The 14,604-nt window shown below is 36.4% G+C and overlaps 1 protein-coding gene and 1 non-coding gene across 3 annotated transcripts in view; both read left to right on the top strand.

Annotated features, from left to right (window-relative positions):
* Positions 1-14,604, top strand: part of TMTC2 (transmembrane O-mannosyltransferase targeting cadherins 2) — a 411,733-nt gene that overhangs the window by 305,198 nt on the left and 91,931 nt on the right. For both annotated transcript variants that reach the window (XM_040491302.1, XM_040491301.1), the window contains exon 9: positions 11,561-11,642. In XM_040491302.1, the coding sequence (XP_040347236.1) occupies positions 11,561-11,642 (82 nt within the window). The remainder of the gene's footprint in view (positions 1-11,560; positions 11,643-14,604) is intronic.
* Positions 2,040-2,142, top strand: LOC121041185 (U6 spliceosomal RNA). The gene has a single exon (XR_005795611.1). It is a non-coding gene; the product is annotated as a U6 spliceosomal RNA (small nuclear RNA).

The following is a 14,604-nucleotide window of genomic DNA, read 5'->3' as shown; positions in this document are numbered from 1 at the left end:
TAAAAAAAATTTTGGGAGTGCCTGGGTGGCTCAGTCGGTTAAGCGTCCGACTTTGGCTTAGGTCACAATGTCACAGCTTGTGAGTTCCAGCCCAGCGTCGGGCTCTGTGCTGACAGCTCAGAGCCTGGAGCCCCTTCAGATTCTGTGTCTTTCTCTCTCTCTCTGCCCCTGCCCCACTCACACTCTGTCTCTCTCTGTCTCTCAAAAATAAATAAACCATAAAAAAAATTTACAAAAAAATTTAAAAAGAGATACTTTCTAAAAGAATTTTAAACACATTTTTTCTATTTTTGTGATTTAAAGGTAACCTACACACATTACTCTAAAGTCTAAAAATAGCCAGTTTTAATATTTAAAATGGTTCACATCATTTTAAAGTAAATTGGGAGTGCATGGGTGGCTCAGTTGTTGCGCATCCAACTTCGGCTCGGATCATGATCTGCCAGTTCGTGGGTTCGAGCCCCACGTCAGGCTCTGTGCTGACAGCTTGGAGCCTGGAGCCTACTTTGGATCCTGTGTCTCCCTCTCTCTCTGCTCTGCCCCGCTCATGCTCTGTCACTCTCTCCTTCAAAAATAAATAGACATTAAAATTTTTTTTTAAATAAAGTAAATTGTTTGGATATATTTATCTGTAATGTAGTTATAAATTTGATTCAAACAAAATTTTTACTTCACCACAACTTCATCAGACATTTTAATAAAATATCTGAATATTATTTTCATCAACCAATACTATAGATGGAGAACAAATTATGGTAATATGTGGGTTTTAACTTGACATTGAGCTTAGTATAACAAGGCAGTGTAACAGACTAAGGAATTTGCCCAGATGGAGTTTAAGATGTGGCTGTATCCTATCAAATTAATTATCTCACACTGAAATGTTACTTCAGTGTGTGTGGATGACCTCTTTAAGCTTGAAGGGAAAATATGCAAGTGAACAGATATAGAAAGGAAATGAAAACTTGTAACAGGAAATCTGAGTAAGCTAAACACCTTCAGTTATATAATATTTCAGAAATTAGCTATTTGTATTTGAAGCTTAAAATGTAACTTTTTACTCATAATGTCAATGCTGTCAACAAATAGTTTAAATTTTTAAAATTATTTTAATTATCTATGAAAAGCAAGTTAAAGTTATTTTAAAATATATACTTTTTCTTTTGTTGAAAGCATTGAAATCTAAAAGTTATTTTTCATTTTTGTCTTTTTTCTTTTCTTCCTCCTTCCTTCCTTCCTTCCTCCCTCCCTCCCTCCCTCCCTCCCTCCCTCCCTTCCTCCCTCCCTCCCTTCTTGACATTCTTGCAGGTTTTCTTCCTTTATTTATCATGCAGGGTACCAGATATCTGTTGTGTTTTTTTTTCCCCCTCCTTGCCAATGCTTGGTCTGCGGCCTCCTATCTGCCCAGTCTTACCTAAATTAGTTCTCCGTACTCTTGCCCTAACACCTCAATCTAGTAGAACTTGATTACTCCACAGTGCATTCACTTTCCTAACAACACCTACCCTTTCCCATGTGAATAAGTCAACATGCATTCACTTACGTGCCAGAAGTCACACATGTGGAACAATCTTTGACTTCTGTTTTTAGGTTATACCCATACCCGATCTATCTTCTACGGATTCCAGAGCTAACCACATCTTATCACTTCCACTACTTTCAGCCTAGTCTTTTTTTTTTTAATGTTTATTAATTTTTGACAGAGAGCACATGCTCACATGCGAGTGGGGGAGGGGCAGAGAGTGAGGGAGACAGGGGATCTGAAGTGGATTCTGTGTTGACCACAGACAGCCCAAAGTGAGCTCAGACTCGTGAACTGAGAGATCATGACCTGTGCCAAAGTCTGACTCTTAACCGACCCTAATCTTTTTCACGGAGTATTAACCACCTAAGAAGTCTCCCAGTTTTCTCTTCTGTGCCTCCTACACTTTTCCACCCAAAATGTAAAGTGATTTTGTAAAAAGGTAAGTTGGATCACATTGTATCTTTATGTAAATTCGTCCATGGTTTTCCTTCCTAATCAAAAGAAATTCTGGCACTTGTTTTAGCATCACCTACACTAAAATTGAACTGATACAGAAAGGAATAGCATGGACTCTGTGTAAGGATTACACACAAATTCGTAAAGGGTTCCATATTTTTTGAAGTTCTCAGAGTCTGATCGACTCTTTGCTGATTAACACCAAGGAAATGATATGAATCAAAGCAACATGTGGTATCCAGTATTGAAGCTGTGATTTTCACTACCAAAAAAGAAAAATTAATTCCAAACGACTCCTAGGCCCTACACAATCTGGTCCTTTGTGCCTCTCACACTCATTTCCTGTGATTCTTGGTGGAAATTACCCCATTACTGCCATATTGGTTTTCTTTTTAAGTCCTAACTCTAAACATCCTAAATCTTTGCATGGTTCGCTTACTGCTTTACTTAGGTCACCTCTCAAATGTCACAAAGGTCTTTCTGGAACAATTTATCAAATATCATTCTACCCTTCTCCCATTTGTATATTGTTCTCTTCCCTTAATATGTATTAATTTTCACCAAAGTACTTAAGAGTAACTGACAGTGTCACCTCCGGATGTGTAAAACTATCCATTCCATCACTAGAATATGAACTGCAGGAGGGCAGAAACTTTGTCTTGATTACCAAGACCTGTAACAGAACCTGTTTCATGGCAGTTCTATGAAGTGATATGTCACATCTCTGAATCTCTTACCCTTTTTTAGTAGGCTTATTTCTACTGTGTTCTCAAGACAATTGAGTTGGACAGGAACACATCACTACCTTTTAACAGTCTGCTCTAGATATGTACTTCTTTCCTCCTCAGTCTTGAAATACCAAGGGATGGGGTGCCTGGGTAGCTTAGTCAGTTAAGCATCCAACTCTTGATCTCAGCTCAAGTCGTGATCTCAGGGTCGTGAGTTCAAGCCCCGCATTGGGCTCTGCACTGGGCATGAAGACTACTTTTAAAAAAATGTAATTAAGACATAAAGTACAATTTCCAACCTGCTTATTTCATTTAGCAATGGGTCATGGAGATCTATTATAGTTTACATAAGTTTTTGCAAAATTATTTTAATAGTTACATAGTATTTCATTGACCTTTGCTTAACCAAGTCCATACTGATGGACATTGAGTTTGTATAAACTGTACTGCAATGAAAATGAATAGCTGCTTCTTGGCATTTATATTTTCTTAGAACCAATGCCTAGAAATAGAATTGTTTGGCCAAAGGTGCCGGGTAGCTCAGTCTGTTGAGTGTCTGACTCTTGATTTCAGTTCACATCATGACCTTCTCAGTTTGTGGGATCAAGTCCCGCCTTGGGCGCTGGGCTGTCAAATCCCTGACTGGGATTCTCTCCCTCCCTTTCTTTCTCTCTGCCCTCCCCAACTCATGTGCATTCATCCCCTCTCTTGCTCTCTCTCTCAAAATAAATAAACATTAAAAAAAAAAAAAAAGAATTGTTTGGCCAAAGTATATCTATGATTTAAAAGCTTTTGATACATATCAAATTGCCCCCAAGGAAGGTATTACCACATTTTTATTATTTTTTTCTATCTGTTAAATGAGTACCTGTTTTTTATGAATCCACAGCAGTATTGAATTCTGTTATTTTGTGGAAACTTCATTGATAGTTGAATAATGACATCTCAGTGCATTAATTTGTATTTTTAGGTAAATTGAATATTGATTAAGTTGACCATGTTTTTATAGGGATTTTAGCCATTATTTTTTGGTATTTGCAAACTGCTTATTTGTGCTTATTATTCCTATAATATATATGACTTTCAGTCTAGAGACTCAGCTGTATGTGGACAATCCACTTCTTTATCTTACTTGAATGAAATTCAGTCCTTTACAGTCTTTCATCCCACTTGGTCAGCCATTTAATTTCAGCTAGTTCCTGTGGCCTCTTCCCCTTCCAAAGGCTCATGTAAATCTGAGAGGCTCAATGCTGTTCAAAAAAGCTGGGAAAGAGACTGCCCTGTTCGAGTTGGCCTAAGTTGATACCTTTAACTTGAAGTCTGATGGCTCAGCAGTAGAACTTGGGATTTGGTTTCAGGGAAGTTTGCTCAGTTTGGGAGTTTTTGTTTTGGGATCCAGCCTTGCCTAGGCAAACCACAGATCATCCTTCCCTGTGGAGTTCTTGCCATGCACTCCATATGCTACCCCTAAACATTGTGGGGCACTCCCTGTCACTGCTAGCTTCCCTCAGTGTCATTTGACATAATTTTTCAATGAGCTTAGGCCTTATACAAAATATTCCAAGTGTATTCATGCAACTTCTGCTTTGGGATGTTTAGGAAAAGAGGTCACTAAAGGCCTGGCATTTATAGAAAGGGGGACTTGGAGGACAATTTAGGGAGGGAAAACATAAACTAGTATCAGTAAGCTACTCAGCCACATTCATTTTTCTGTCTTATTCTATTGTATTTTAAAGCTTTTCAGAAGAAATATTATTCCATCCCTAAAAAAAATGTCATGGTCAAATTTTAGGTGTCTGATATTTTGATGGGGGAAATATTATAGTAGTATGGAGATGAAATATTTCTTCATGAAAGTTACCACGTCCCCTGTCCTGTTACTTTGCTTCTAACTAAAGTTAGCTTTGGTTAATAATATATAATGACCTGGAGGGATATGAGAATTAAATGGTTTGATATAAATCATCTTCATTTGTAAAAGTTAGTTGAAGTGCTAGTCATTTTTAAATGATTTTTTTTGTATTTTGAGGAGGAAACACTTTTATTTCCTAAAGACACTTCATGTATAAACACTGTGGTGTTAAAATAGAACATCAAATAATTCTCTTTCCATTTGTAAATGATGGTCTTCACAAATTAACCCTTCAAGAGTATCTTTTTAGTTACTTTTTGCACTCATCAAACCACCATGCATGTTTAAACAACACGTTTACCAAGCTACACAAGCTTTTGGGCCTGTTTTAGCTACTTCCCTTTCTTAGGTATTGTCCATATAGGTTGACAATTGAATGTGAAATGAAGATGTGAATTTCATTGGTTGTGAAAAATGACCAGCATTCACAATTATCAAACATCTTCAAAGAGTAAACACTAAGATGTATGGAAATGGCTGCTAGATACACAACTGCAGGAAGCTTCCATACTGAACTTACAGCAGCCTTTCAAGAAGAAACAGGGACACTAGAGGGAAATTGTCTGGTTTGTTTTTTGTGTTATTCCAACTGGTATTCTTATGAACACTGAAGACACAGATAGTCCCTGGTTACAATATAAATATTTGGTTGAAATTGGGCTTGTTCTAAGGAACTGTTTTTATGGTTTCATAGACAATTGTTCATGTTAAGTTTCCAGATGTGAAATGGAAAAATTACTGGTTTGTGCACAACTCTGTACTTTAGTGACAATGTGTGAACATGTGAACTAAATAACTAAGGGGTAACTATAAGCTGTTAAGTTACATAAAGACAATAGTGAAAGCCTGTTAATTTATTGACTGGTTATTATATTTATCATATATTTGGATGACTATTGAAGGACAGGTGAAGTCTTATGGGAATAATTTGTTCATAGAACAAGGTTAATAACACTGATTATATTCATATATAAATATATTTCTATATATTTAAATATATTTTTATATTAAATATAAAATAATATATTTTATAAAACTATTTTATATATTAAATAGATTTTATATTAAATATATATTTATATTTATAATGCGATGCAATAATGCCAAGTCTTGATGTTTTCTGGTATCATTCAGTAAAATAGTTCTGAGCTAGGGATCAGGACACACTTTATGGGGAGTGGTTGATATTGATATAATCGCTAATTTATTACTAAAAATATATATACAAAATTTGTGGCACGGTTTCCTTTTAAACTAAAATAATTCAAGCTAAAGCCATGATAGTATAATTCTCTCTTATACTAGTATTCCTGCATGCTCTAAGTGGGAGTTAAGAATGTTCGAGGTAGGGTATGTATGTATATAAAAATATTTATGTATTTTCATATTTGTATGTTTTGTAGTTGGGAAAAGTATTAATCAGCCATCAGAAGAGGTGCTGCTTGCCTTGTACACCCTCTTGGGTGGGCACCTGCTTCTAAACAGTGGTGGTAGCATCCAGTTTAATTAGAAAACAAAATAAGGTGAAAATGAATGCCATACTGTATATAATCCCACAAAGGCTATATAAACTTTACTAAATATTTATCTAACATGTATACATTTTATTGCTGCCAGTCAGAAGAGGACCTGACAAGGCCTAGTCCTGACTGAGAATGATTTTTCCATGAGTTTAGATAATATTATCTGTGTGTATGTTAATACTCAGTATAATGTTACAAATAATATACTAATGTAAATCTAATGTAAGTATACTGACAGTCCAAAGCCCTAATTCCGGGATACAGGTGCAGCCCTTGTCCAGGAAAATGTCTGTTCTCTCTTTTTATCCTGCTTGCGCTCTCCTGGTCCCATAGCCTTCGTGCTGCTCAAGGTCCAACTGGTTACTTCTCAGCACCGGCACTAACTGCAAAGTGCCTAACCTAATCTAGGACTATTCCAAGTGCTGATGTTAAAATAAGAAAGAATATTTACCAAGAATTCTGTTAGCTCTGCTTTATGTCCTTGACTTCCTAATCTTCTGCATTGTCAGTTGCTCTTTTTTTTTCAATATACTGGGTTTTTGCTGTTTTAACTGACTTGTATGTATGACTGAGTGGTCATGTCCAAACTCTAACTACTTACCTAGAATTACAATTTTGCAAAAATTAAATGTCCACTTTCCAGCCACTTTATATATGATAGGACTTGGCCCAGTATCCCAGGGTTTAAGTTGTATAACTAGCACAGTAGTAATAACTCTTTTAAAAATAATCATATCATCATAATTAAAAGAAGAGCAAATTACTGGCCATTGGAGCCATCACAGAAAGCTTTATAGAAAAGTGAGGCTTCAGTCAAGTCTTGAAGCATAAAATGCATATGAGCAAGCAAAAAAATAAGCAACATTATAGACTGGAAGAAATAATTGAGGGAAGACGTGAGGAAATTGGCCTGATAAGGTATAAGAATTTATCTAGGAAGACTTGAGCTACATTATGGAAGATTTCGGACATTAAACTGATTATTAAATAGAATGAATGGAAAGTAGGAGCTATTAACATATTTTTGAGCAGGAGCTCCTGGGTGGCTCAGTCGGTTGAGCATCCAACTTGTGATTTCAGCTCAGGTCATAATCCCAGGGCCATGGGATCAAGCCCAGTGTTGGGCTTTGTGCTGAGCGTGGAGCCTGCTTATTAAGGTTCTCTCTGTCTCTCTGCCCCTCACCCACACTCTTGCTGTGTCTCTCTAAAATTAAATAAAATAAAGTATTTTTGAGCAAAGACAGCTTAATTTAAGGAATATTAATCTGGTGAAATGAAGCTCATTGAGTCAGGACATCTGAAATCTGTATCATGGTAGATGTGAGGTGAGGGGCTTTTATTTGAGGTAGGGAGAGTTAGGAATGAGAAGCATTTTATAGAAAAATTGTGAAATTTAGTTTCTATCATGACATGAAATTCTGAAAAGCATTTTTGAATTTTGGTAATTAGGAACAAGGTAATGGTAGTGAAACTGGAAGGAAGAATTCTTTTGAAACGATAGAAGGACGAAAAATCAAAGAATGTCAGAGCTTTATATGTCAGATCTGAAGCTAGTTATTTCCATATGACCTATGATTATTTTTTTTTAGCAACCCTCCAAAATTGATTGGTATTACATTTACTTTCCCAAATGAGGAAGAAGAGATATTACAAAAGATACTCAAAGTCACACATTTAAGTAAGTAGAACCAGCAAGATTCAAACCCAGGCTTGTTGTCTCTGGGCCAGCTTTCAATGAGAATTGGAGAAATTGTTTGCCCACAGTGCTCTGTGACTAATCTGCCTGCTGATGGGGTTATGTGTTCAGTGTGTGCCTCTCGCAACTAAGACTTGAGGCCAAGCACTCTGTGTTGTTCACAGTTATACCCCCATTACTTAGAACTGTGCAAAGCAAACAGTAGGCCTTCCGTAAATCATTTTTAACCAACAAAAAGAAAGGAACAAGCACATAAACAAGTCACAGAGATGGTGGTAGAAACTGAGCCTCTCAACTCACATTTCCCTTATTTGTCACAGCTGACCACAGTCCCTTTTACTTGGTTTTCAGAACCACCACACGTGTTCAAACATCGGCCAATATACAAAATGAGTAATGGTGCTTGATGTGAGGAGTTTGTACAACCAGTGGCTACTCCACAATGCTTGCTTATAGAAAATGCTGACAAAATCTAAAAGCACGAAGAAAAACATGCTGAGAAATAACTTTTTCTTCTTATCCACTTTCTTAACTGCCACCCTTCCAAAACAATAATAGTTGAAAGAAATAAATTGGATTCGACATAATATTCCCTCCAAGGCACCATGATTTCTTCCCAAGACCTAGTAATGTATGTGTATGGCTGACTTTTGCATTTGCTTGACTCTTGATTTTATATACTCTCATGAGGATTTAACTTTCTTCCTCATTATTTGGCACTTGACTAAATAAATAGTGATCAAAGCAGAAAGATAGGTTTTTGCATGATGGTTTGGTACTCCCCCTAGAAAGAATGTTCTGGCCTTCAGTGTGTTTATTTTGCATCTAGGAGATGTTGGGACTCATTGCCTTTAATAACTTGGTCCACTGAGCAACTAGAGACCATTGTCTTTTGAGATCTGATGCATGTTTTTAACGCTATATAATATTTTTTTGCCAATGAACTACATACAAGGATTTTATAACCCCATTTACTGTGACATTGATAAATGAGCCAGTTTCTCCTCTATCCTGAAAAACTTAAGTGGAAGAAAGTTCACAGATCCTTTCTATCTTTGCATATAACATTTGTACAGACCCTTTACTGATGATAGTTTTTATTTTGTGTCTTTTATTATCTTTTTCAAATTCTTAGTACATCATTTTCTAATGGTTTAAAGGCTGACCTTGTGTTTCTGAGACTGTATATAATAAACATATTCTTTGACATTCAGAACTCTGCCATCTATTGCATACTATATGTTCATGTATATATGTATATTTAAAAAATAGTCAACATTTATTACAAACTTATACCTAAGTACTATAATAACAACTTTACATATATCATCTCAGATAACTCACTAATCATATGAAACAGATTTGACTGTTATCTTCTTTTTTAAAACAGTATACTTTATTTTTAGAGCAGTTTTAGGTTGATAAAAAAAATTTTGAGGGGTACCTGGGTGGCTCAGTCAGTTAAGCATCTGGCTTTTCATATCATCAGCTCGTCATGATCTCGCTGTCCGTGGGATTGAGCCTGCTTGGGATTCTGTCTCTCTCCTCTCCTCTCTCTCTCTCTCTCTCTCTCTCTCTCTCTCTGCCACTCCCCTCTTCTCTCTCTCTCAAAATACTAAATAAACATAAAAAAAATTGAGCCAAACATGCAGAGTTCCCATATACTCCCTTACCCTCCTACCACCCTACAATTATCAAGTTGCATTAGTGTTGCACATTTGTTACTATTGACGAGCAAATACTGGTGCATTATCATTAAAGTCACAGCTTACATTCGGGTTCACTCTTCATATTATGTATTCTGTGGGTTTTGAGAAATATATAATGACATGTATCCACTATTACTGTGTCTTACAGAATAGCTTCATGGCCCTAAAAATTCCCTGTGCTCCACCTATCTTCGTATAATAGAGAACATTACAGCTAAGAGATGAAATAATTTACTCAGGGTCACATGGCTACACACATGGGGGAGCTGTTCTCCCTGCCTAGAATCTATGATCTGAACTAATACATTATACTGCCTGATTCACTAGAGTTATGTGATTATTTTAAGGAATCCTAGCTTTGTAAGATTCTTGCCAAGTCTTACTTACTTCATGGAAGTATGCTGTGTGTGGGGAGCATTTTGCCTATACTTTCCTTTTTTTCCTTTGAAGTTAAAATGTCGTGAGAAATATTGCAGGGAATAAACTTTTCAATTATTAGATATTTGGTGAGAGTTGTGAGTTAAAGAGAAGTTATGACTGGAGTAGCAATGGAGATGTCAGATGTCTGTTGTCTATAGCAGAAGCTGTATGTAGGCTGCATCCTCCTGGCTAGGGCAATGGGTGAATAAAGGATGTAGCGACAGTGAATTAAAAAAAAATTTTTTTTTAATATTTATTTATTTCTGAGACAGAGAGAGACAGAGCATGAGTGGGGGAGGGGCAGAGAGAGAGGGAGACACAGTATCCAAAACAGGCTCCAGGCTCCAAACTGTCAGCACAGAGCCTGAGGTGGGGCTCGAACTCACAAACCATGCGATTATGACCTGAGCCGAAGTTGGTCGCTCAACCGACTGAGCCACCCAGGCGCCCCACGACAGTGAATTTTTTAAGTGAGTGAAATGAACACTTTTTTTTTTTTTTTTAAATGGGTGAATGAGCAAAGTTGAATGGAATAGAGGGTATTAGATTAATTACATACCTTTACCTTCAGATGACGTATGTCTCTAATAGTGGTTTAAAAAATATATCTGAAGAAAGAAAACAACATTATCTGAAGTTCATGTGGTAGATAGTGTGTGTATAAGTTAGAAGGAACAGGGAGATAAGATCATTTCTCTTTACTCTCAGTGCCTGTTGCCATTCTCAGTCAGCATGGATCTTCATTCCAACCTTGCAGGACAAGAGACTTGCTCCAGGAAAATTTTTCTCGGGGCTCTTCTCCTACCTGGAGCCACCCCTTTGTATTACTCTGTAGGCAATTTTGGTTCAGAGGCTATAATATAAGAAGGTAAAGAATATATAGTTTAGGATCTGCCGGGATGGATATTGTTTCATGAAAAGTTGGTTGATTGCTTATAAGCTTTCCCCCCTGTTTTTTTGCTTATTTTCTTCTAGGCATGATGGTAATGTTTACTAAAATTAAAACTATAGCTAGGAAGAAGAGTTGGCCTTAGATTAAATCCTGGTATAGGAGTATTTTAGTGCTGAATGACATCAGCAAAGATAAGCAGTAGTTGCTTGAGAGGCAACAAACTGTGACCTAGTTTCTTTATATGTAAAGTAAGCCATTAGGATAAAATCATCTCAAAAGCTAAAATGCCCAAGATTCTTTACAAGGAAGAAGAACTGAAGAGGAAACAAATCGAAAGAAAATAAAATAGAAAATGAAAATGATGTTTTCCACCATTCCTTAAAATTATCTCATCCTTTTGGTTTTCATGAAACCATTTTTTCACTTTTTTCTCTTGCCTTCCTGGCCTCTTCTCTAATCTCTTTGATCAACTCTCTCACTATCTTTTCTTCTCATCTTGGTGTTTCCCAAGATTCTGACTTCAGTCTTCTCTCTTGGCATATTCTCCTTATCATCCTTGTTTAGATAAAAACAAAACACTTTTTTTGTGTGTGTGGTGATTACCAAGTAGACATCAGTCTACTTACTTCATTTGGGCCCAGGAGGTAAAGAATCCTTCATGATCTACTGCTGAATCATCCATTTTCTCTGTTTTTCAAGGGTCGTAAGAGTGAGGCTGAAAAGTTCTTCTTGAAGGCTATTGAGCTGGATCCCACCAAAGGAAACTGTTACATGCATTATGGTGAGTGGTTGATAGTTTTTTTCCATGTCCTGCCCCCCTCCCCATTTACTGTTAATGTTGATATGAGATTTAGGATTTGCTGGCAAAGAACATTTTGAGAGGGCATAGACTTCATTGCTACAGATTGAGCCTCATGGTGTAGTCCTAGTTTTTCATTCAAAGCAGGCATGTTATAGAGGGCTATGCATTATATTTTCCATTAATAATTTTCGTAGGACTTCAATGGGGAGAGGCATTTTCACAGTTGTTTCTTTCAAGTCCAGTGTGAAGGGTAAATAAGGTCTCATCAGGAAAGCATCTTGCTCCTTGCCTGATGCATGGTATATAACCAGAATATTAGCTCTCTTATATTTGTGAATGATAATATATTGTTCCTTGAGTATATCATTTTGAAGTTTCAGAGGTTTAAATTTTGACCGCAAAATCTTGCTTTCTTGCTTTCTGGAAAATATAAGTGTACCCCAGCTTCTAGATACCTGAGATTTGGGTCAAGGATAAACCATAAATGGTATAAAAGATGTCTTTCTCATGCAGTTCAGTCTTTGCCTTAATCAGTACAGAATGGACTTATATAACAACTCTGTCACACTCCACTCTATCATTAGGAGTGAGTCATGTGTTAAGTGAGGTGAAGTATATAGCTGGTTTGGTGTTGGGTAAGATGTACTTATTTCTACCAGATTTGTAGTTGGAATGGCTTTCAAGGAACCGAAAGACATTCACTTTTGCTGATCCTTTGGGGGAAAAAATGATTTTTTAAACACTCTTGGCTTTGATGTGTTATTATCAAGTAGTAAGCTGAAAGATGGGTGGTGATTAAATCTTGAGGAAAAAAACCCTAATATCCTTCTTCTTAAAGTTAATTCTTTCTTCCATTTTACAAATAGTAAAAATAAATCAGTGACAGGCTCTGAGTGTAGAAAAATGGAAATAATAGAATGGAGGATACACTTAACCAACCACAAGTCCATTTGCTTATTTACATTTTGCATATATGTTTATAAACTTAGGGTCGTGATGCTTTATCTTACCAGCATAACACAGCATGTAATTCCACATGGGTTATTGCATAACCACTCCTGATTTTGTTTCACGATGCAGTGTTATTGCCATGTTAAGTTGGCAGTCAACTAATTTAAGTTTGCTGCAGAATATATTTTATTTTTACAGGATTTCTCATATGAAGTATTTTAAATTAGACTTTCTCATGCATACTATTTTGGGTACCCCTACTGTGCATTAAAGTAGGTCCATGATTATTTTCCCTGAGTGCTAAAGAATCTCTTCTTATTGCAACTTTTGAAGCAGAATTTTTTCCCCTATCTTGCTCTCTGCATTTCCTTTACCTCAAACTAATTCTACTTAACCTTCTAATCTTATTTCTATAATTTTGTTACATGCTTTAGATATTTCACAATCAATTCCTTTAAATTTCATATTGGCTTCATTTGAATTGCAAGGGGAAAAAATCATTGTTGTGTTCATTTTAAGAGTTTGCCCCCTTATTATTCTGACTTGTCTGTCTTTACCTATTTCTCTTTTTAATTTATTATTGTTTTTATATTACATCCTCCTGAATTTTTTTTTTGTTTGTTTGTTTGTTTTCAGTGTTGGTAGTAGGGAGTAGTTCTCCCATGAGAAGATTTTGGATTTAGTTTTAACAGAAAATGCAACAAATTCCTTATTGTCTAGGTTACATGAAAGACAGTGATGATAACACACATCTGTAAATTATGTATTAAAACTGATTCTTCTTAGCACTCCTGGATTATTTAAAAAATTTTAGCATACATACATTGTTAGAAGTACATGTATTTTCTTTTTTTTTTTTTAATTTTTTTTTTTAAACATTTATTTATTTTTGGGACAGAGAGAGACAGAGCATGAAAGGGGGAGGGGCAGAGAGAGAGGGAGACACAGAATTGGAAACAGGCTCCAGGCTCTGAGCCATCAGCCCAGAGCCCGACGCGGGGCTCGAACTCACGGACTGCGAGATCGTGACCTGGCTGAAGTCGGATGCTTAACCGACTGCGCCACCCAGGCGCCCCAATACATGTATTTTCTATGGGAGGAATGACTGCATAATTCAATATATTTTGATGAAATCGTTTCAGTACTTTTCCCCACGCTGGAATGGGAAATAAAAAGGACTCAGGCTGAAGCATCAAAAAGTGGTAGTTAAGGGAAAATAATCTACAAACGGACAGAAACCCCATACGGAGTGCTTGATACGCCTGTCTCACTGTGCTCATGTTATAAAAAAATGTACATTTCATTTGAGGGAAATCTACTTCAAATGACTGAATTTTAAAACTGGAAAGTTGTTTTCAATGGTTTAATATAATCTGTTTAACATAATCTGTTGTACAAATAAATTGACTGAAGCCTAGAGAAATGGCGTTGGCTTGCCTAAGTTAGTTGAAGTAAACTAACTTTTGGGTCCCTTGATAACCACCAGTGCCTTTTCTTCTCTTATGTATGCTCCATTTCTTTCACAACATTGGGAGACATACAACCAAATGTGCGGGTGGGTAAGTAGGCCGATATTTTTGATTAGTAGGTCATTCTATGCAATTTTAGAGTGCGAAATTCATATAAATCATAACAGCTTAAAATGTTTAGGGAAGGATTTTTATTAATTTTAATGTGTATAAGATGTGTCTAATGGTAGAAGGTACTGTTTCTTTTTCAGAAAGTGAGTAGGGCTATGTAAGAAATAAATAGGGTGATGTCATTTTTAGAAGGTGATGTGGTGGGAAGTGGGGTGCTTCTTGAAAGCAAGCAGGCAAGTAAAACATTTGTGAAGAGGTGATATTTGAAATCTATAAGTGTGAACCAGCTCTTTGAAGAGCCAGGTAACAGCATTTCAGACAAGTAACAAAGTTCAAAGTCGTAGGCAAGAGCAAGCTTGTGTTCACAGTAGAGAAGGAAGGCTAATGTGACTGGATTATATTAAACCAGA

This window comes from Herpailurus yagouaroundi, unplaced genomic scaffold (genome assembly GCF_014898765.1).
Source record: "Herpailurus yagouaroundi ecotype Mexico unplaced genomic scaffold, PumYag 182, whole genome shotgun sequence".
NCBI lineage: Eukaryota > Metazoa > Chordata > Mammalia > Carnivora > Felidae > Herpailurus > Herpailurus yagouaroundi.
Note: the sequence above shows the minus strand (reverse complement) of the source record. Positions and strands in the feature narration are given on the sequence as shown.